This window comes from Brassica rapa, chromosome A06, assembly GCF_000309985.2.
Source record: "Brassica rapa cultivar Chiifu-401-42 chromosome A06, CAAS_Brap_v3.01, whole genome shotgun sequence".
NCBI lineage: Eukaryota > Viridiplantae > Streptophyta > Magnoliopsida > Brassicales > Brassicaceae > Brassica > Brassica rapa.
In genome coordinates this window covers 12,485,952-12,509,414 of record NC_024800.2, presented here as the reverse complement: position 1 = coordinate 12,509,414, position 23,463 = coordinate 12,485,952, and the positions used below count along the sequence as shown (strand labels likewise).

Here is a 23,463-nt window from a genome sequence, read left to right as displayed (position 1 = left end):
GAAGTGGCAGACAGACCAGGGGGTCGACTCCCATAAACTCAGGCAGGAAAAGATGAATGAGGAGCCCAGATACCAAAGGTGCCTCCACCTCAAAGAAGTTAGCATTGCATGGCAGAGCATCGCCAAAAGGCAAGCTGATTAGGCATGGTAATCCCTCTTCAGTAAAACCTGCCAGTTCGACTAAACTATCTCGCTTTGAGGTTTACCCGGCGTCGACGATGAACCGGAAATCTTATGTTGCATCAGGTTCGGTGGGGTCCCAGAAACCACCCAGTACTCAGATATGAGTGCAATCTCTTGGAACTGTCAGGGAGCCGAAGCTTACCTGACTAAGCAGAACCTTAGAGAACTTCATCGCTGCTTTCACCCTTGTTTTCTTTTTCTTTCTGAAACTAAAAATAATTTTGCTTTTTTACAAGACTCTCAGCTTGAATTTGGTTATGATAACTTGTTCACCGTGGATCCTGTTGGTAGGAGCGGTGAAATTACTTTGTTTTAGATGAATGCCTACTTTGTAGAAATTATATTCTCAAATAATCGTATGATTGATATAGGAGCGCAGATTGAAGGGAATGACGTCTTTATTACCTTCGTATATGGAGATCCGGTGGTTCAATACCAAGAGAATGTCTGGGAACGCCTAATGAGGATGAGCACTCGTAGGACCGGAGCATGGCTGATGTTGGGAGATTTTAATGAGATCACAAGTAACGCAGAAAAGAAAGGAGGAAGAAGAAGAGAAGCAGCCACTTTTCTTCCCTTCAAGAACATGTTGGATAACTGTGGTATGATTGAATTCCCTTTCACAGGTAATTCCTTCTCTTGGGCTGGCTGGACTAGAGCTGGAAGAGTTCAGTGTCTATTAGATCGAGCAGTTGGTAATGAGGATTGGCACCAATTGTTTTCCCTTACTTATGTGGAGTATTTGCTGAGATTGGGTTCAGATCACCGCCCTATACTGGCAAGGTTTGTATCGCGAGTACACCAAGCTAGGAAGGTTTTAAGTTTTGATAGGAGGTGGATCGGTAAAGAGGTTTTTAACTCGGTGGTCAGAGAAGTCTGGGAAGCCTCCAGCACAGATCGCGAAGCTGGCCTTTACGATAATATTAAAAATTGCCGAAGTGCTATCTCAAGATGGAAACGTCGAAACCTCTCAAACAATGAAAAACTGATCGAGAGTCTAAAGAAGAAGCTTGACTCGATCCAAGATGAAGAGCTGACTAGTGAAGAAGAACTGGAGATCAAATGGAAACTATGTGCTGCATATAAAGAAGAGGAGATCTATTGGAGACAGAAAAATAGAGCCTTCTGGCTGCGAAGTGGGGATCGTAATACCAAATACTTCCATGCTAAGACAAAACAACGTCGCGCCCATAACAGGATCACACGACTAAAAAATTCTATGGATCAATGGGTCGAAACGGAGGAAGAAATAGAAGCAGTGGCAACATAGTACTTCCGCCAGTTATTCTCTTCGTCACAGCCAGAAAACATCGAAGAATCTATCCGGCACATTGCCGCGTCCGTTAGTGAAGCGATGAACCAGAAACTGCTAAAAATCCCTACTGATGTGGAGATTCGAGAAGCTACTTTTCCATACATCCTGATAAAGCACCGGGACCAGACGGGATGACAATTTTATTCTATCAACGCTTCTGGAATACAGTGGAGCTGATGTCTATAAAATGGTTTGTGACTTCTTCGTAATGGGAGAGTTCGATGCACGCCTGAACCAAACAAACCTTTGCCTGATTCCGAAGACAGAGCGGCCAACGACCATGGCAGAATTCAGGCCCATCAGCCTTTGTAATGTAGGCTATAAAATCATCTCGAAAATCTTCTCAACAAGACTGAAACGTATACCTTCGGAACTGATTTCCGAGACTCAGTCAGCCTTTGTGGCTAGACATCTTATTACAGACAATATTTTGGTGGCACAAGAGATGTTTCATGCCCTGAGAACGAATGCGAGCTGTAAAGGAAAATTTTGTAGCTATCAATACCGATATGAGCAAAGCGTATGACAGAGTCGAATGGAGCTTCTTAGAGGCCCTTCTTCTGAAATTCGGGTTTGATCAGCAATGAGTTAAAAGGATTATGACTTGCATTTCATATGTTTCCTATCAAGTATTTATTAATGGAGAGGCAAAGGGACATATCGTTCCATCTCGCGGATTGCGACAAGGTGATCCATTATCCCCGTTTTTGTTCATCCTGTGTACTGAGGTCCTAATCTCTCACATCAAACATGCAGAGACGACAAAAGCGATTCCGGATATTAAAATACCTAAGGAAAGCCCAGTGATCTCTCATCTCTTATTCGCGGACGACAGTCTGTTCTTCTGTAGAGCAGAACAGCCTCAATGTGAGGAGCTTATGCGAATTATCGATGTCTATGGCAAAGCCTCAGGACAACAACTGAATAAATCAAAATCTTCAGTTATGTTCGGTTCTAAGGTGGTAGCATCCATGAAACAAGGTCTGAAAAGATCACTTGGAATCTCAAGAGAAGGGGGTATGGGTATGTACTTAGGGATGCCGGAAAAGATATGTGGATAAAAAAATCAGGTATTTTCCTATGTACAAGAGAGAATGAATGGGAGGATTAATAACTGGTCTGGAAGATTACTATCTCGTGGTGGGAAAGAAGTTCAAATAAAATCAGTGGCTCAAGCAACCCCGACGTATGTTATGTCATGTTATTTCATCCCTCAAGGAATTTGTAAAAAGTTGTCCGCCGCTGTGGCGCGTTTTTGGTGGAGGACTAGAGCAAACCATCGAGGACTTCATTGGATCGCTTGGGACAAAATATGTGCCCCGTTAGATCAAGGAGGCTTGGGATTTCAAGATTTTAGAGATTTTAATTTGGCACTTTTAGCTAAACAAGTTTGGCGTTTACTGATATTCCCAGACTCTCTCCTGGCCCGACTGCTTAAAGGAAGATATTATCGCCATTCTAATCCACTATGTACTGGAAAAGCATATAACCCATCCTATGGCTGGTAAAGCTTAACGGCGGCTAAACAAGTTCTGGAGGCAGGAATTTGCCGTACGATAGGTACCGGAGCAGAGACGAGTGTCTGGACAGATGCTTGGATCCCATCTCACCCGGTGAGACCTGCAACTCAAGCACAAGCTATTATCGACCCAGACCTGAAGGTACACCATCTCATCAACTTTGATACCAAGGAATGAAACGTAGAACACATCTCAGAGCTTATTCACCCACGTGACATACCAGTAATCCTAGACTTGAAGATAGGTAAGACATGCAGACGCGATAACTACTGCTGGAAGTTTACGGAATCTGGTTATTATTCAGTAAAGTCAGGATATGATGTTGCAGTAGAGCAACGAAGGAACTCGATGCATCAGCCGATAACTGAGCCAAGCGCAACAGGATTAAAGAAGAAAGTGTGGAAGCTTAAAACGTCGAGGAAAATTAAATATTTCTTATGGCAGGCCCTGGCCGGTTTCGTTCCAGCAGCGAGCAAATTGGTGGAGAGACATTGTGGTACTGATGCATCGTGCCAGAGGTGCAGAGCTGAGAAGGAAACCATTAATCGCATCCTCTTTGAGTGCCCACTGGCTCTGCAGTGTTGGGTTTTATCTGCGATTCCATCGCCTCCGGGGATATTCCCGTGTTCTTCATTATATACCAATATCAATTTTCTCTACCAACAGAATACAATGCCAAACATTCAACTGGATAGGGTTTCGATGTTCCCATGGTTACTCTGGTATATTTGGAAAGCTAGAAATGATAAATGCTTTAATGCAAAACACACTAGCGCTGAAGACACTCTGCAATTAGCTTGTCGCGAAGCTGAATTGCGCAAATAGTCGAAGAGATGGAGGATAGAGAAGAAGATGAAGCCGTGCAAGTAGGTCCAGTACTATTACCAGAAACACAAGACTGTATCTGGAAGTGTCAAGTAGATGCTTCCTGGTCGGAAGCAGACATATGGATGGGAATGGGATTCGTCTTACTCGAGGCAGACAGAGAAATCCTTGCTGGAAAGAAATGCAAACGGAAGGGAACCTCGGCATTGCAAGCTGAGGCAGAAGCTTTGGGATGAGCCTTGAAATAAGCTGGAGACCGTGGTTTTCATATCATCCGCTTGGAGTTGGATTGTCAACAGCTCGTAAACCTCATTCTGAAAGAAGAAGAATGTCCAGCTATAATTGCTGAACTTGATGATATCAAAGCTCTTCGATCCAGTTTTTGAAACCTTGAAATTTCTTTTATACCTCATTTCTTGATGAAACCTTGATTGTTCTCTTTGGGAAGAGTGTGGAAACACAAAATGACCCACCCGATTTTTCCAAAGACGAGTCCGCGCGCCACAGTGTAATCACATCCAAAACTAACATGTTATTCATGCATGTGATCTAGGAGAAAAACTAGTTTTTCGTATCTCAAATATGAACACCAGTGCCGGCTCTTAGGGTATGCTCAAGGTGCACAAGCACAAGGTCCTCTTTTTTGACAAAACTTCTTTAAGAAATTGAAATCTAAATTTGTTAAATAATATAAAAACTAGGATCCTAATTTATGAATTTACAAAAATATAGTCCTGATTCTCTCTCTAGTTGCTCTCACCTCTCTCTAAAAAAAAGCTTCCAATCTAAGATGTATCCATCGGGGGCCGGTGGCCTTCGCCGCCGGTTACCATCTTTTTCTTTTTTTGGTTTGTAAATATTTAAATCTTTGTTTCAAATAAATCTTCGCATAGGCGATATATGTCTTCGCTTTGGCGATTCAAAATTCCGCTTGTCAAATTAAATATATTTCGCTTGGCGATTTTTTGTTGTGGTTTCAATCCAATTCCAGAACTGTTCGTCATGTTTTTTTATGTTTTTTCTGGTTAAATTGGATTGATAATATACGGGTTTACCCGGATCATATCCCCCTTTCACAAAAGAGTTTAATCCCGATAGCTTTGGTTTGGAATTCTGTTTTCTCTGATCATGCTCGGACTCTTATCTTAGCTGAGAATTTAAGTTTCATCTAAGCTTGTGTTTCATAAGTTATTTCTCAAGCGGAGAAGATGAAGAAAAGTTGGATTCCATTTGATCGATGGATGAGAAATTCAGTAAAGTTGGCATCTTTTGATGGTCCAACATAGGATTTTCTCTAAATCGATTAAACTTTCCCAGTTTCAATAATCGGTGAGGGCTAGAAGTCTAAGCTAAAGCTTCGGTTGATGGCGGAAGGAAGAGTCTTCGGATACAGTTCTTGGAATCAATGAAACATGAAAAAAGGAAGAACACATTGTGTCGGTGGTTCGAAGGCGTAGTCACCGGAGATGACCGTCAAGATTGTCGGCGAAGCTGAGAATTCGAGATGCATGTTTCTGACCTTACACATGTCATTACCTTTTGCGGGATGTGTACACGTACAATGGTTTGTACTTGTAATGTTTATCCAAAGTTGTATCACGTGACTCTTGGGATCCAAAGTTGTATCACGTGACTCTTGGGATTAATGAAACACAAAGTCGACAAAAAAAAAAGAATTTACAAAAATATAGTTATATTTTAGAGGGGATATCTAAGCCTATGGTCCATAATTTATATAAGTCGGGCCTGATGAACACATTCAGAAAAAAACAAAAAAAAAATAATTGAAAGAAAAAAGTTTGAAATTTACAAAACATGTTGAGATTTGGATATGTAAAAAAATGATATAAAGAATGATTGTATAAAAGATAAAGAATAGAAAAGAGAGAGGGATAACAAAATAATGTTTTTAAATTGTGAAGAATGAGTATAATGATGTCATTGCCATAATCATCATAATTGTGAAGATAGGATTAGTATCATCATGTGCTTTGTTACTGGGTTGGGCGTACTGATATCTTGTGTATTTGCATAGTTTTAGCAATCATTTTAGTTTTCAATTTGTCCACTTAGATGCATTTAGAGTAGATTTAGGTGCATTGCATATACATTTGTCTCTATTAGGTGATGGAGATGCTATTTGGTGAGTTTGGAACCTTTGGAGATGGTTTAGAGACAAGAATGGTGATTTTGGTTAACAAGACGAGGTCCCAACTGTCTCAGCGGCCAACTGCAGCGGCCAAGCCAAACCGCTGGGAAAATGCACACGCCCCTGCCCCATATGTACTTGTTGCAGCGGCCAACTGACATGTCAAAAACCAGCTGCGACACTTAGAAAAATCTGCACTTCTGTTTTTACCAACTTTTTACCCAAATTATCTTGGGTCAACCCAGGCTTTTTGGGTCGACCCAGCTCGTTCTTAGACCACTATAAATACTTTTTAGACCTAATTTTAGGGGATATCTTGTTTTCTATCTAATCAAAAGCCAATTTTGGGTGAAAGATCTAATCTTGATCATAATTTCTTATCTTTGTTTGATTATCTTGCTCTCTAATCATGTTTAACCTTGAATCATCCATGGTTTTGGGGTTATTCATGTCTATTAGTGAGTAGACTAATCTTGGATTCATGGGCTACGGTGATTAAGGGTGATTAGAGAAGATCTAGGGTGTTTAGTGTTAGATCCACTTGTTTCCTTGCTTGTTGAGGGTTCTCAATGCTATTTTAGTCTTGATCATACTAAAATAAATCTCTAGGCATTTCCTACCCACAAGGTGTATGATGAAATGCCTAAACCAACTCTTCAATGCTTTTAGCTTGCTTTACCTAAGGGATTAGTTGCTAAAGGAGTTAATATTGCTATTAGACTTGTTCTCCATGTTTGCTTTAGTAACATTCAACCTAAGGGATTAGATGCTTGAGTTGCTTTAGCAAAAGAACATTCATCTAGGGATAGAGCTTGTTTAGCTTAGTGTTTAGGCATAAGGAAAATGTTTGATTGATAGCTTGCCACCCTTAGATTGGATCTACATCACCCAAAATCAAATGCCTAGCCCCATGAGTCCTCTTGCTTCATATTGAGAAAGAAAAAATCATTACTTTATTGCATTAGCTTATTAGTTCTTAGTTCATACCATCTTTAAAACCGGATTGCACTTAGCTTAAGCATGAACTTGCATTCCCTTTGCTTTAGAATCACCTAGGATTGGTTCGACAATCTTTTATACTATAACATTTGATTAGGAGCTTTGAAAACTCCTAACATCAAATTGGCGCCGTTGCCAAGTTCTAGGTTGATTGTGACATTGGGATTTAGTCACTTGCTTGAGACTAAGTCACTTTTTCTTTTATTTTGTTACTGGTTCTCCTTCTTCCTCTCTCTCTTTGCATTTCAGGTGTATGAACTTGAGGAGCAGAGGTTCATCAAGCCTAATTCCAAGAGTTGAAGACATTAGAGCACTTGAGAGGGAGATAGCAAGAAAGAGAAGAGAAGAAGAGCAACAGGCTCACTTTCAGAGATTGGGGTTTGAAATGGAGCACAATCAGAATCAGCCTCATGAAGGAGTGGCCCAAGGAGCTGCAAACCTTAGGCCACAACATCCACAGCGCCAAGCTAGAGCCATTGGAGCCTATGATCAACCTCACATTCATGGTCATAGGTTGGGAATCAGAGCACCAGCTGTGGAGAACAACAACTTTGAGATCAAGTCAGGGCTACTCAACACCATAGAGAACAACAAGTATCATGGCCTTGCTGCTGAAGATCCGTTTGATCACTTGGACAAGTTTGATAAGTATTGTGGCTTATCCAAGACCAATGGTGTTTCTGAAGATGCATTGAAGCTCAAGCTGTTCCCTTTTTCTTTGGGAGACAAAGCACATCAGTGGGAGAAGGCTCTTCCAAGGACTCTATCACAACTTGTAATGAGTGCAAGAGGGTATTCCTAGAGAAGTTCTTCTCTATCTCAAGGACGGCCAAGATCAGGAATGAGATCTCTAACTTTCAGCAGAAGACACCAGAGGGCTTTAGTGAAGCTTGGGAGAGGTTCAAGGGCTATTGGTCTCAATGCCCACATCATGGCTTCACCAAGGAGAGTTTGCTCAGTACCTTCTACAGAGGTTCTCTTCCAGAGTTCAGGAGCAGATTAAACACAGCCAGCAATGGTTTCTTCTTGGGTAGAACTGAAGAGGATGCAGAAGAGCTGGTGGAGAACATGGCTAAGAGTGACTCAGTCTACAGTGAGGAGTATGATAGAAGCAACATAGGTGATGATCAGCACACCAGGAAAGAGCTGAAGTCTCTCCAAGCCAATTTGGATCTACTTCTTGCAGAAAAGGCTAAGCAGGAGAAGATGAACTTTGTTGGTGATCAGAAACAAGAGGCACCTCCAGTGATCAATGAGGTTGATGGTTTAGAAGGCCAAGAGGAGTTGTGCTTCATCAATGCTAATGGCACATGGTACAAGAAAGAACCCAACTTTCAGTACCAAAACAACTACCAGCAAAGACCACTCTACAATAATCAGCAAGGAGGTTACCAAGCCAACCAGTCTCCTCAGACTCAAGGAAGCTTTTCTCAAGCTCAAGCTCCAGATTCAAGTGTGGATTCTATGTTCAAGCAACTCTTGGAATTTCAGGCCAGAAATGAGAAGACCATGATTTATGAGTTCAAGAACATCCATGCAAAGATTGATGGGAACTATTCTGACCTCAACAACAAGTACATGCAACTTGCCTCTCATCTCAAGGCTTTGGAGAGTCAAGTTGCTTCTATGCCTTCATCCTCCAAGCAGCCAATGGGGCCTCTACCAGGAAAACCAGAAAAGAACCCCAAGGAGTCTTGCAATGTTGTTTTCTCCACTACTTCTCCAGAGATTGAGCTGAGTGATCATGAAAAAGAGGAGGATAAGATTGAAAGACTGGTATTTGGAACTGAGTTTGGGGAAGTTGAGAGATTTGTTGTGGCCACAGCTGAAATACAGATTGTGAAGGACGCTTCCAGGAAGGTTGAAGCAACGAATCTGCAAAGAGCTGAGCACAAGGCTGAGAAACAAGTTGAGAAGAGAGCTGACAACAAGCTGAAGAAGGTTAAGCTAGAGGAAGCCACTGAGGTTGAGTTATCACCCTATGATAAGCTCCCTTTCCCCCAAAGAGTACTCACCAAAGCACAGAAGAAGGTGCTCTCCAAGTTCAGGAAAGATCTTAGTGATGTTGGGATCAGACTTCCAGAAATCTCGGGTATGCGTGAAGCTCATGTCCAGATGATGCTCATCAAGGACATTATAGACCACCAAGCTGAAGTGGCTGAGCTTTTGGACATCTCCATTCTGAAGATTGATCCACCAATCCCTCCAAAGTCCCTCCCTAAGCTTGAGTTTCAAGGGATGTTCACCTTACCTTGCTACCTTGGTAAGCTCACTTTTGATGATGCTCTTGTTGATTCTGGTGCAAGTGTAAATGTGATCTCAATGGAGATGATGAAGAGTCTAGGGATTGAGAGCATGGAGCCAAACACATCTTCCCTACAGTTTGGAGATTCCTCTTCTACAACTCCCATTGGTCTCATCAAGGACTTCCCTTTGAAGATTGGAACATGCACCATTCCTATAGACCTCACTGTTCTGAAGATGGCAACTGAGAAGAGAGTCCCATTGATCCTTGGCACTCCATTCCTTACAACAGTGGGAGCTTGCATAGACTTTGCCAACAAGAAGGTCACACTCTTAAATGTGAACAAAGCTGTCTCCTATCCACTACAATCCCCAAAGATGAATGCTGAGTATTGTGAACAATCACTTGTGGAGCATCCTCCATTGAGAAGACCAAGGCTGAAGGGGTTGGTATTGAGAAAGAAGGTCTTGCTGGAGAGTCCTCTAAAGAGCTGTGTGATGAGCACTTGGAAAGTGCTAAAAAGAAGGAGGTGAGTAGAGCCACAAAGGCTGCTCATGACAAGAAGAAGATTGTGAAAGAACCTCATCCTTCACCTCTTGATAAGATTCCTCACACTCTTACTCTCCACCCAATGAAGCTTAAGGATGGGGTCATTGAGTACAAAATCAAGTGCAAGGGAAGGTCTAAGCCATTCTCAAGTGCAAGAGCCATCATCACTCCTCAGCTCCAAAATGATCCAATCAAGCTTCAAGAGCTTCTCTCTCAAATCCTCACCATCACTCTTGATAGTGGGAAGGATCCTCCTCCTCCACTCTCCGCTTGAGGTACCACTCCAACTTTTCCATTGTATATACCAGTTTTTCTTTGCATTTGTTCTTTCTTCTGGGTATCTCTTTCAACTTACCAACACAGAGACTGTGTGAACTAAGTTTGGGGGAGATACCAGGTATTTGATCATGTTTTCTTTGATGATATTGCATTGAGTCTTGCATTGTACATACAAATTTGCATAGAAAAACCAAAAAAAAATTTGAAAAATTTGAAAAAACACAAAAAGAAGCATGTAGTTGCATCACTTGCATTTTTAGGATTGAGTCTAGAGCATATAGGTTGCATTCATGAATAGGGAGAAACCTTGTAAAGAACACATGTTTAGAACTCAATTTGACATCCTAGCTAAACATATCAAGTAGCTTAAGCATCTCTTGAAAAAGCTTGTAAGCTTCGAGCCTTGAAAACTCTTCTTAAACTTGTTTGCTTGCTTGATATTGACATTGTTCTTAAAATCAGCTCCAAACTGAACTTGGCTTGAATGAACTTAATCTTTCTTGCATATGGGCATTTGCATACATGATCATGGATCTTATACACATTTGGGTTATCTTATTCCTTCATACCTATCTTTGCTAACCCAAATGGCACTCCTTACCCTAAAACCCTAACCATTCTTTGAGACCAAACATTGAATTGCATGAGTGAGGCCTCTTTTGATAGCTTGTCATGTGCAAAATCTTGAGAGTATTGGAAGCGACATAGGTTGATTCTCATCTCTTGCTAGCACAATGAGTTAGCATTTGGGGATGGTGAGTGGAGTTTGTGTGTTCTAAATTTCATATCTTGGGTTTGGAGAGTGAGAAAGATGAGAGACGAGCAAAAGAGTATGAATAGAAAAGAATACTCTAGGGATTAAAAAAAAAAAGAAGCTCTTGATTTTTCAACAAAGGACCTTCCCCTTAAAAAACAAAAAGAGAAAAGAAAAGAAAAAGAATCAAAGAGAAGTTGGGGAAGGAAATGAAAAAGAGTTAGAGCTTGTAGAAAGTGAATTAAAATCCCTAGCAGTTGAGTCAAAAGAAAAAGAGAGTTGTTCATTGGGTGAGTGATGTGAGGGATTTAGATTGATTTTAAGATGATGATAAAGAGGGTAGAACTTGTGATCACTTATAACAAAAGGGGGTAGAATGATGAGAATGAATCTATGTATGCATGAGTTGCTTCTAATCTTAGATAAATTTTGCATAATGATCAAGCTCCTTGTTTTGAGTGATAACCACCCTTAAATGAAAACATTTGAACCCATCTCTTCATTCATATTAGACCATTGCTTACCTAGCCAAATGATTGAGATCATGTGCCCATTTGTGAGAGTTCACCTTGTATGTGTGTGTGTGTGAATCAATGTGAGAGCTGATTGAAGGAACTTGTAGGTAAAGAGTATTGCAACTTGAGTAGAGGCAAAAGAGTATGGATAGGCCTAGAGAAGCTAGAGTATAATAAAGAAGATGCTCATGCTATTTGCTATGTTTCTTTAGGATGTTACATTGAAGGTTAGAAAGTGTCTTTTGGTTATGAGCTCCCATTTTAAAACTTTTCTTCTAATTGACCTTGAAAGTTTACTTGTGGACAAGTAAAGTTCTAGTTTGGGGGAGTTGATATCTTGTGTATTTGCATAGTTTTAGCAATCATTTTAGTTCTCAATTTGTCCATTTAGATGCATTTAGAGTAGATTTAGGTGCATTGCATATACATTTGTCTCTATTATGTGATGGAGATGCTATTTGGTGAGTTTGGAACCTTTGGAGATGGTTTAGAGACAAGAATGGTGATTTTGGTTCACAAGACGAGGTCCCAACTGTCCCAGCGGCCAACTGCAGCGGCCAAGCCAAACCGCTGGGAAAATGCACACGCCCCTGCCCCATATGTACTTGTTGCAGCGGCCAAATGACATGTCAAAAACCAGTTGCGACACTTAGAAAAATCTGGACTTCTGTTTTTACCAACTTTTTACCCAAATTATCTTGGGTCAATCCAGGCTTGTTGGGTCGACCCAGCTCGTTCTTAGACCACTATAAATACTTTTTAGACCTAATTTTAGGGAATATCTTGTTTTCTATCTAATCAAAAGCCACTTTTGGGTGAAAGATCTAATCTTGATCATAATTTCTTATCTTTGCTTGATTTTCTTGCTCTCTAATCATGTTTAACCTTGAATCATCTATGGTTTTGGGGTTATTCATGTCTATTAGTGAGTAGACTAATCTTGGATTCATGGGCTAGGGTGATTAAAGGTGATTAGAGAAGATCTAGGGTGTTTAGTGTTAGATCCACTTGTTTCCTTGCTTGTTGAGGGTTCTCAATGCTATTTTAGTCTTGATCATACTAAAATAAATCTCTAGGCATTTCCTACCCACAAGGTATATGATGAAATGCCTAAACCAACTCTTCAATGCTTTTAGTTTGCTTTACCTAAGGGATTAGTTGCTAAAGGAGTTAATATTGCTATTAGATTTGTTCTCCATGTTTGCTTTAGTAACATTCAACCTAAGGGATTAGATGCTTGAGTTGCTTTAGCAAAAGAACATTCATCTAGGGATATAGCTTGTTTAGCTTAGTGTCTAGGCATAAGGAAAATGTTTGATTGATAGCTTGCCACCCTTAGATTGGATCTATATCACCCAATATCAAATGCCTAGCCCCATGAGTCCTCTTGCTTCATATTGAGAAAGAAAAAATCATTACTTTATTGCATTAGCTTATTAGTTCTTAGTTCTTAGTTCATACCATCTTTAAAACCGGATTGCACTTAGCTTAAGCATGAACTTGCATTCCCTTTACTTTAGAATCACCTAGAATTGGTTCGAGAATCTTTTATACTATAACATTTGATTAAGAGCCTTGAAAACTCTTAACATCACGTGCCCCACGGTTTGTATGTTTTTTCATATCTCCAAATTTTACATACCTTCTATACTAAAAGAGAAACATTTTTAAGTTATGACTTTGTAATCAGTGATGAAGTGTCAGCTCCACAGAGCTTCTCACAGTCTCAAATTAAAAAACTTAGATCTTACTATGAAATTGCATTTTTTTGTTACATTGGACCGCCCTTACAATTATTAAGCTTTCCATAACATTATTAACTAAAAACGTGCAGCAATAACTAACGTGCATCAATAAATGATTATTAACAAACAATTGACTTACCGAGTCATCTTCACAAAATAATTTTACAGTTTAAAGTTTACAAAAGTTACCGTGCATGCTTCGTTACTACATACGTGTTTATATGTACCATGTTCATAGTCTTTCAGTTCACGATGACGGTACAGTTTTGATTGACTGCGAGTTTCTCAATAATTTTTATAACAGTATATCATGTTAATATCGCCGCCGTTTATCAAAAATGTTTCATAATTTTTAACCTTAAACATAGTTAAGATACAGCAACAAACATATACAGTGTTCGCCCTAGAAAAATTCTCTCTGGCCCGATTTCCAAGGTGCACCGCTCAGATGAATCTCCTCCGCTCCAACGCCGTCGTTCTTTCCCCTTCCCTCTGAAGCAGCTCCTCTCCCTCTCCATGGTCCTGATGGTGACTCCTTTTTCGTCACGGTTCAGACCTCCTCCAGATCCACCTCCTCCAGATCTGCCGCCGTGGTCGCTGTGTAAGTCTCGTCCGTTTAAAGCTCGCTTCCTCATCGTCCCTCCAGAACCTCCAGACGTTCTCCTTCTCCTCGCTCCTCTCCTTCAAACCCTCGAATCCTCCATCAATCCCGTCGTCTTCCTCCCTCGTTGCAGCTCTCCGGTTCCTGTTGATGTAGCTTCTCCTCTGAGGTTCTTTGCATCGACCATTGGTTTAACCGGGACTGTTTTCGTGTCATTTGGAGTGTGTGTTTCTACTGCTTGGTGCAGATTTCAGCACAGTTCCACTTTTCAGCTCGAGCCACAGTTTATCTTTGCAGAAACCTCCTCTCTCTTAGTCAAGCTTTCAAAAGGTATTGTCTCTGTTTCTTCGTGGAACAAGTCTTACCTGTATGAACCTTGCCTCGTTTTAGGAGTTAGTTGTCTCGAGATGAGTCCCTTACCTCTGAATGAGGATATTGCCCTCCCTTTGAAGATTATTTTACCTCAGTTTGAGGATGTTGCAAGCAATCGATCTTTACCTCTATATGAGGATGTTGCAAGCGATCTGTTGTCTTTACCTCTATATGAGGATGTTACACTGTGTTCTCCCCCTTTAGTACCTCAGTATGGGGTTGGTACTAGAACCTTTGTCTTGTTGGCTTTGGTTTCTATGGTTTCAGGGACTGATGCTTCTAAAAATGGAGGTCTTGGATGGTGTATCCATGGTATGGATAAAGCCCATGACTCTCAAAGCTCTGCTAGGATACTATATGTGGTCTCAACCCTTGCAGCCGAAGCTTTGACGTTGCAGGTGGCCCTTCCTTCAGCATCATCTGCTGGATTTTCAAAGCTTCAAGAAATTTGGGACTCTATTGTCCTCTTCTCTGCCCTGCATTCAGGGATGGATTTGAACGAGATCGCAGGTTGTCTCCTTACAAACTTTGCCACTCTCTTCAATCCTCTATCATTTAACTTTTATCAGTGCACGGCATTATTTGACTGTTGCAATTGCTATGTGTGTTTTCTTCAGACTATGTTTCTCTATTACTCTATTTTAAGATATGAATGAAAGAAATGTTTGACAAAAAAAAACATAGTTAAGATACAATCTATAACATGTGTGATTTACATTTTTTAGTTTTTGTCATATAGTCATTTATTGGTTTTCTAAAGTCTAGTAATGTTCATTTTGTAATTTTCTAATGATTTTTTTTTATGTGTTATAGTTTATACAATCGGGCTGCAGTAATAAATATAATAAATATAAAAGTCTTATTAGACTTGGTATGATTTATTTATTTTGGTACTTTCTACACGCAAAACCCATCCAACTTTGAAAGTAAAAATTGACATATAATTAATTTAGAGTCCTGTCCAAGTATAAGCATTAATAAATAATTATTTCAAATTAGAGGCATTTATGGTACTAGATTATTGTCCAAGTATAGCATTAATAACTAATAAATCAGTATTAGTGGCATTTATTTTACTTAGATACAAATGATCATAAAATCATATAAATAATAAATTTCATTTAATATATATTCAGATTAAATATATCTATATATAATTGAAATTAAACTGTATACCATATAAAAGTACATAAATATGTTAAGTTCAAAATTTTCATTGCAAAAGTACTAAGGCCTTAATATTTTAATTTTGAAATATGCATTGAATTTTAAAAAAAATTATAAATTGGTCCACCTAAACATATATTATACTTTTATTAAATTAATTATAAAATTGATTAGTAGTTTACAAAAATATATTCTTCTTTCTTTCCTTAAATAAAAACTCCAGAACTACCTAATATGATTAAAGAAATATATGATAATTAATGATTTTAAATAATAAGGATTTGATAACTGTTTTTGTTTCCTTCATTATTTTTGTTTAATTTTATATTCTTTAAATAAACTAAACATTCACATTAATCATATAATAAAAAATTTATATGTTTTCTTATATGTTATATTATGATTTTTTTCAAAAGACTATATTTTATTAATATTGTTAAAAGTCTCACTTTAAAAAATTTATGATCAATGGTTTAACTTTGTTTTCGTTATAACATGATACAATGATCATAAAGTCATATGAATCATAAGTTTCATTTAATATATATTCAGATTAAATATATATATATTAATATTATTAAAGCTAAACTATATACCATATAAAAATACATAAATATTTTAATTTCAAAATTTTCATTGCAAAATTTTGAGGCCTTAATATTTTAATTTTAAAATTTTCATTGAATTAAAAATGATTATAAATTACTTAAATTATTAAAAATCTCACACTGATTTTGTGATTAATGGTTTAGTTTTTGGTACAACAAATATACAAATGTAAATAAAATTATATGAGCAGGAAGCCTCAATTAATAAATATCCATATTAAAATATACTATATATTTATGTCAATATTATTTAAATTTAATTATATAACATATAAAATAAATAAAATGATTTTTTTATTTACTTACCAATAAAATTATTGTAAATAAACAAGAGGGATTATTTTGATTTATGTGATAACTCCAGTTTAATATATACATAATAGTTATTTGTTTCTCAATTATTCAATATATTTATTATTTCATAATACGTAATGAAGACAAAATACATAATAATATATAAAAGTAATTTGTATATATACTATTCATTTTGGGTCTTCATTCTGCGCAAAGCGCGGATCTTCACCTAGTTTATTGTGTATTTTACATGCCAATGAGTCTATAAAAACCACCATTTTCATATTAAAAATATATTATTCATCATTATATACATTTTTATTAATATGCTTTTATTTTATAATTTAATATAGAATCGACTTAGATATTAAACTTTTAACTTTCTTTTAAAAATAGTTTGTTTAAAAATTAAAATTAGGGTATTTACAGAAAATATATGTGTTCTTACTAACAGAATTATTTGAGGGAATCATATTTAATAAAATTACACATCAAATCAAATGAAAAAGGAAAAACAAAAACAAACAGAAGAATAAAAATGCAGGTGTTACAGCTTTACACATAAACTATGGAAACTAGTACCATACTTATTAGTACAACGGTACGTAAAATAAGTTGTAAATATATTGCCTAAATTTTGGAGAAAACAATTTTTTTGGGACAACATCGTTGCATTTCATTCGGTTCAAAGGATTTTTACAAGCGTACAAAAACGATAGAAAGATTGCATAATTAAGTTAATTATAATTGGAAGCGGTATGTAACACGTGTTAACTGTGGAGGCTTCAAAGAAAATCACGTAACTTACAAGTGTTCTTCAAAGAGGAGACGACATATACAACTGTCGAAAAAGCTTCTTTTCCATTACAACGAATTCACTTTCCAAATCTCTTAGAGCATCATTATCGGGGTTTTGGTGCTTCTGCTCCTGTCTCAGAACTCTTAAAGTTTGATTCTTTTAGAAAACCCATTTTGTAATATTCCGAGTTTAGGTTTAGATTTGTTGGATGATAATCATCTCTTTTGTTGGTTGGTTGATTCAGAAAGTTCAAAAGGCCTTGTTGCAGTCTGATGTTCAATCAAAATCTGATAAAAGTCCAGTGACTGTTACTGATTATGGTTAGTTTGAATCTTACCTGAGATTGAAATGTAATTGCATATCCAATAACTATGGACAAGTAACTGTCTTTTGATGTTATATTTCAGGTTCACAAGCAGTTGTTAGTTTACTCTTACAAAGGGAACTCAGCTCTGAACCCTTTTCATTGGTGGCTGAAGAGGCGAATAAAAACTTTATGTACATGTCTCTCTCACATTACTTATCTTGAGTGTTTCATGTTTTAAGCCTCAGTCACATTGTCTATGTATATAGGACTCAGCGGATCTACGCAAGGATGGTTCTCAGGATATTCTCGAGCGCATCACTAAACTCGTCAACGACACTTTGGCTACTGAGGATATACTCAAACCCATTGACTCTACTTTATCAACAGATGATATTCTCAGAGCCATTGACTGTGGCATAAAGGTGCGCGTTCCTTTTCTCTTCTGATTTACTTCAAATCGTATTTCAAAAAAAAATGTGTTGTGCTGTAATGCATTTTTGTGCGATGTTATTTTTCTCAACGGATTGGTGTGGGGTTATAGAGAAAGTCTTGTTTGGAGCTAGAGCTTACATATTTGCAGAGATTTCTCTCTCTTAGTTAGCTTTCGTAGAGCTAAAGTTTTGTGTGATTCTACTTGTCGAAGAGTTTTCTTCCTATTCGTGGTGGACAGCAAGTCCGCGTCTCCAGCCGTCACTGAGTCTCTGACCATCGTTTTCCCCATCATCACGCGCTCATGAGGTGATAAAGTTTTAGTTTTATTACTAAATTACAGAGCACTCTGTTTTTGATGTGTTGTTAAGATGACTGCAGTACAGAGAAATCTTGCGGAAGTTTGGGGTTTGATTAGAGAAATATTCTTTGATCCAACTTTCAATCATCAGTGTAATGTTTTTTTAGATTTTGATGATTAATTTTGTAGAATGAATCTGAGGAAAAGTGTATTTAGCAAACGATGGTGGAGATGTTTCCTAAGATCAGTAAATGCTGCTTATGGAAAGATCAAAGCTATGCTCTCTACTCTTGGAGATCCTTTTACTCGGATCATTACTCCAAAGGTATCAGCAAGTATTTTTATTCCTTCCATGAATGTGTTCTCTGAAGTTGGTTTTGTCTTTAAGAAATATCTTGTGACCTTGCAAGAGTAGCAAAGTTTCAGAATTTGTAGTGATTGAAATCTGCAAGGTGTTGGTCTTTTCACAAACTCAGAACCAAGAAGAGGTCAATTGGTTAATAATTTTTTTTTTAAGAATCTTATTTAATAAGAGACTTGCAATGAAGGATATAAAAGTTGAAAGTTCTTAACTAACTCTTTTAACCAAATTTACTACTTAAATAGTATTAAAAATTAATTAGGAGACTTCTTCTTTAGAATAATGATGCTCTTATATTCTTTGTCGCTGCTCTATTTACTTTTACCATGATACTTTCTAAGCTAACCTCGAATACTTGATCAAAACTACTTTGATTCACCGGAAATTCCGCAACAAAGAATGCATGAGCCAAAACTAACAACCACATTTGTTGGACCATAGAAACACCAACTCTTCTTAATCGACTTCACAAATCGCTGGAGCGATTCACATCAATTCTCAATCAAAAATACTTTCTTTAACCCCATAACCAGTTTACTGGCAAAAGAAGAGAGATTCGTCAAAAGAGAGGTGAAAGTGAATGGTATATAGAAGAAACTGGTCAAATCATCGAAAATATTTAAATAAAAAGTGGAAGACACTAAATTCAATTCTAGTAAATAAATAAATAAAATTTTGAAGATCTCTTCAACTGAGATTGATGGACAAAAAATCGCCAAAAACGAAAGTAAATCGATAAACCCAAAAAAACATAGTCGTGGAAATGATCAAAGATCTATTACAACAACAAAAGAAAATTAAATTTATCTCTCAGCGATTTGAAATTAAAAAGAGGAAAATAATTGATAGAGAGTCGCTGGAAAACGAACGGTATATTTAAACAAAGTAAAAATTTTAAAATGGTATTTAAAAAGAACACAGAGTGTAAATTTAGCTAGTTTGTTCGAAATAAGTTTTCATTTTCCATTAAATTAAATAATTTTTTTTTACGTTGATTTATTAAGATATTACAATTACGATATGAAAAAGATTACATAGACGATTCGACAACCGATAATACTACCTGCCTTATAAAGACCTACGTCTAACTGCATCATATGAGCCGTCCTATGAAGATTTACTTTTGGCCAGATTTATTTGCACTATGTTGAAGATCCCTTGTAAGCATTTCTTCTGTAGTCTGCATAATTGTTTAATAAACCGCTCTCTCCGAGATTTGAAACCTGGATTTCCTGTAATCTGCAATAAATTGCATAGTCTGGGATTCGAATCTCAGACTTAGGTGTAGAAGCCTTAAAACTTTAATCAGTAGGCTAAGGGGATTCCACCCATTAAATTAAGTAATTAACTTGTTTGAAAAAGACAACAATGATTCATAATCTTATATTCTCATTCATAACTTAACAAGGTAATGAAATCTTCGAGAATAAGAATGGGGTCCACACTTTTCACTATCTCTTTCGACATTGAGAAAATGGGCCACCATCTTCGTCGTCGCTTCTGACGTGCAGCATTGTCCTTCGCTCTAGATTATGATTAAATTGTTTAATGACACGTCTACATTACTGTTTTGTTAATTGAATCGAATATAAGTAGGTTTTGTCAATTCACTCGTATATATAAATTTTTTTTTGCAATGTGTGTACATTTCCAAAAAAAGTATACTGAAAAATTAAAACATCGCCACTACCGCATTTTGTTTCATAATTCCTTGGGAGGGGAGATTGCATCGCTATCAGATAATCTATAAGATTTTTTTTTTTTTTGAAACACTATCTATGTAAGTCAACATTTCCTACCGCTCAAACATTTAATTAAAAAAAAAGCATTTCACACTGTCGATTTCGTTTGTATGTCCTGTATAAAACCTACTCTAAAGGCTTATAAGTTTATAACATGACCCAGGTTGAAAGTACAGTGGTAGTTCTTTTTTCTGCGACAAACGTCTATTTTATTACTCAAACTTGAAGTGGTCTAGATAATCAGACCGGAATAAAACAATTAATGAAATAAAGATTTCTATGAAAAAAACGAATAGTCATAGTTAAAGAATCAACCATCCTATTTTGTACTTTTGGAATATGAGAGATCTTGAATTTTAGAAAACATGTCTGAAAAGTGTTAATCGCTTCTAATTTTGTTACAAAATTTGATCAGAATTATGGATCTTTTATCATTGCATTCAAGTCCTTGCAATCCGTCCAAAAATTTTAACAAGTCAAATGTTGGAGTATGTTTTCCATAATCTATCTCGGTACTTTTTCCAGTTCTGTATGCAAAACAATTAGGTCGATATTTATTTTGTCAAAGATTTGTTGCACACATATATCTATGTGTGTGTGTCTTTTAACTCTTGATAGCTGCTAAAAATCATCACCTAAAGCTATTTTATAATTTAGTTTGTTATTCACTAATCAACAATAATCTGCACTGTTACAATCACTGTTTATCCTCTTCCTGTTTTGTTTCCAAAGTGTCTATATATCCTCAGTTACGAAGTATGTCGATTGTAGTTCCACTTGTTAATATATAATCCAACATATAATTCAAGCTACCTTCAAAAGAACCACTTTCTCTTTTTTTGGGTCACACAATAATACAATAACATAGCTTTCAACAAAAAAGACAATACAATACCATATATTAGAAACATCACACAATATTGCCACAATTATTAGGATATTACAATGGGACAAAACAAGATTATAAATAACCTTTTATAATAATCTCAAATCATGGAGGATCGGACGCTCAACTGCTGCACTCTACTTTTCCAGTGTGGACCCGTCTCAATACCACCCATTATTAACTTAATGTATGATTGATAATGCATAACAAATGTTTTAAAACCTTTTCGTTTGTTTGTTTCGTTTAACATTCTGGTGTTTGGGTGTGGTCTCTTTTAGGGTCATGGCAATAATTATAGACCAAGAAGTTCCTCTGTGCCCATGCCATCGCCCCCATTTGTTGCTGGCTTAACCCTCGATTCCCCATAGGTGAAGCCGATGGCGGTGTGCATGAGCTAGACCCCTCTGCTGTGCATCCCGCTAATTTAAAGTTTGTGTACTTAGCAATAAATGGTTGGTATCGATAGTCGGCTTTGATCCTTCCATTTTCCGTGGCCCAGTCTGACGCATCCCATATCGATCCGTACAACCACATCGGCCTTGTAGGGAAGATAGCTTCATTCTTTCTGTCATACGTACGTATCGGTACATCATCTACATAGAATCTACATATATGAAAAATATCGACCAATTTAGCGTATCCAAACGTAACAGATGAATATAATGAAGTATCATAACCATATCGTCTAAACATATAAAATTTGATCTTGACGTACACAATTTGATTAGAGTTCCACAAAATTGCGTAATGGTGGAAATCTTGAGTAGGGTCGAACCACAAATTGAATTTCATTTCTCTCCCAATAACATTTCGGTCACCACTTCCTCTGACGAATACATTCGTCTGAAGGCTATAAGGTTTCCCTGGCGTTGTTCCTAGAAATTCGATATCAACCTCGTCGTGGTCTCCGGGATGTTCTTGATTGTTGGAGAGCTTGAATCCAAAGGTGTTAGGAATGTTAATAACGCGACTAGTTCATATATTTTGATTATGAGTTAGTTTATATCTAAAAGTTTAAAGTAACTTTTACGTAGAGAGATGTATCAACTCCAGCTGTGTAGCCTGATTGGAGCTTAATAGAAGCACCAAAGTAGCCCGACTTGTACGAACGAAGAGACTTGAATCCACTCCCTGTTCATAATCACAGCTACTACTATTAATCAATTAAATACTTCAAAAAACAATAAATATATGCTACCGACACAGTTTTACAAGTCCTGCGCTGTACTAAATAACATTTGAAACTAATGCGTGCATTTGACAAAGATATACAGAAATCGTCACTTCCTAAATTGATTCAAATTAAATTTGCATTAACTGATATTATTTTATGTGTTTTAACTTTTAACTAGATTTTGATCCGCACGGGATACATTCGTATTCGAGTATTTGTTTTAACTTTTAAAAACAGTATATGTTTCTTGTATATAAAAATTCTGATATTAGCATTCGATTATTATTTGTGTTGAATATTTTGTTTTTATTATATACTAATTATATACAGTATTGAATGTTATTTTGTATTTTTGAACTTTTAGAGCATATGAAATTATTAGTAATACAATAAGTAAGTAATTATTTGAGTATTTATTTATTTTATGCTAGATTTATATTATTTATGTACATTAATATTTAAATTGTTAAGATATATTGTCATTAAAGTTGACCATAAATAAAATTAATTGATCATATTTTTAAGAATTTTTTTGGTTAAAATTAATTAATGCTAAAAATTAAGATTAGTTAGTTTCCAGTGCTATTAGGTGTAATTAAGAGGTAGTTTGAAAAGTTAGTTCATATTGGTACTTCAATTTTAACAAGATAGATTATTCTAAAATGGATAGCATAACTTTTTTTAAACGTGTATATAAAACATGGACCACGAATTAAGTCCACAAAATCTTAATTGCAAACGAAAAGATAAAGACTAAAGAAAAAGACCAGATGATTTGTCCAGCAAAAGAGTGATAACGTCTTGCTCTGTCCGCTGGTGTTGAGAGCCCCATAGGGTCCGAAAATCACGATCAAAAGGTGAAGTTGGTACTCGAGAACTCGGGTAGTATCCCGGCGAAGGAGAACGTTGGCTGTAGCCACTGGAACACAAAACTACGAAAGCTAAAAGAATAAGAGGAAAAGCCATTTGGAGAGAGTGAAGTAAAGTCTTTTGAGTGGTTACTAGAAAAGGGGTAATAGATATATTTATGAATGAATGAAGAAAAGTGGAGAACACAGGTCTGTATAAATAGAGGGAATGTAGGTCCTACAGTTATCGGAGTGAGTGACTGTTAATCTGTTATCCGTTGATTTGATGGGCCTTTTGGACTGAGCCCATGCCAAATATCAACATTTCATGTCAACTTACTTAAATATATGAATTAATCAATAACCGATGGTTGGATGGGCCTTGTGGATTGATCTCCCATGTCAAATATGAACATTTCATGTCGACTTACATGAATATCCTCTGTATATTAAAAAAAAATATTACAACATTTTAACTATGACATGTATAATCACT

The 23,463-nt window shown here is 36.8% G+C and overlaps 4 protein-coding genes and 1 non-coding gene across 5 annotated transcripts in view; 3 read left to right on the top strand and 2 right to left on the bottom strand.

Annotated features, from left to right (window-relative positions):
• Positions 1-7,822: 7,822 nt before the first annotated feature.
• LOC117126369 lies at positions 7,823-7,929 on the bottom strand. Its single transcript, XR_004448937.1, has one exon. It is a non-coding gene; the product is annotated as a small nucleolar RNA R71 (small nucleolar RNA).
• A 4,155-nt stretch (positions 7,930-12,084) lies between these two features.
• LOC103873306 overlaps positions 12,085-23,463 on the top strand; it is a 728,778-nt gene continuing 717,399 nt past the window's right edge. Inside the window, exon 1 of the mRNA XM_033272627.1 lies at positions 12,085-12,328. The gene's annotated coding sequence lies outside the window, so the exon portion shown is untranslated. The remainder of the gene's footprint in view (positions 12,329-23,463) is intronic.
• Positions 12,322-15,326, top strand: LOC108872227. The gene is made up of 2 exons (XM_033272651.1): positions 12,322-14,009; positions 14,319-15,326. Exons 1-2 carry the CDS (start codon positions 13,595-13,597, stop codon positions 14,705-14,707), a joined length of 804 nt encoding a protein of 267 aa, XP_033128542.1. The 5' UTR covers positions 12,322-13,594; the 3' UTR covers positions 14,708-15,326.
• On the top strand, positions 15,518-19,148 carry LOC108872302 (SAL1 phosphatase-like). The gene is made up of 5 exons (XM_033272656.1): positions 15,518-17,239; positions 17,327-17,400; positions 17,493-17,648; positions 17,870-17,964; positions 18,146-19,148. Exons 1-4 carry the CDS (start codon positions 17,128-17,130, stop codon positions 17,921-17,923), a joined length of 396 nt encoding a protein of 131 aa, XP_033128547.1. The 5' UTR covers positions 15,518-17,127; the 3' UTR covers positions 17,924-17,964; positions 18,146-19,148.
• LOC103873669 (xyloglucan endotransglucosylase/hydrolase protein 31) lies at positions 20,874-23,161 on the bottom strand. The gene is made up of 4 exons (XM_009152069.3): positions 22,887-23,161; positions 21,976-22,076; positions 21,661-21,878; positions 20,874-21,549 (listed from the first exon to the last, which is right to left on the bottom strand). Exons 1-4 carry the CDS (start codon positions 23,083-23,085, stop codon positions 21,189-21,191), a joined length of 879 nt encoding a protein of 292 aa, XP_009150317.1. The 5' UTR covers positions 23,086-23,161; the 3' UTR covers positions 20,874-21,188.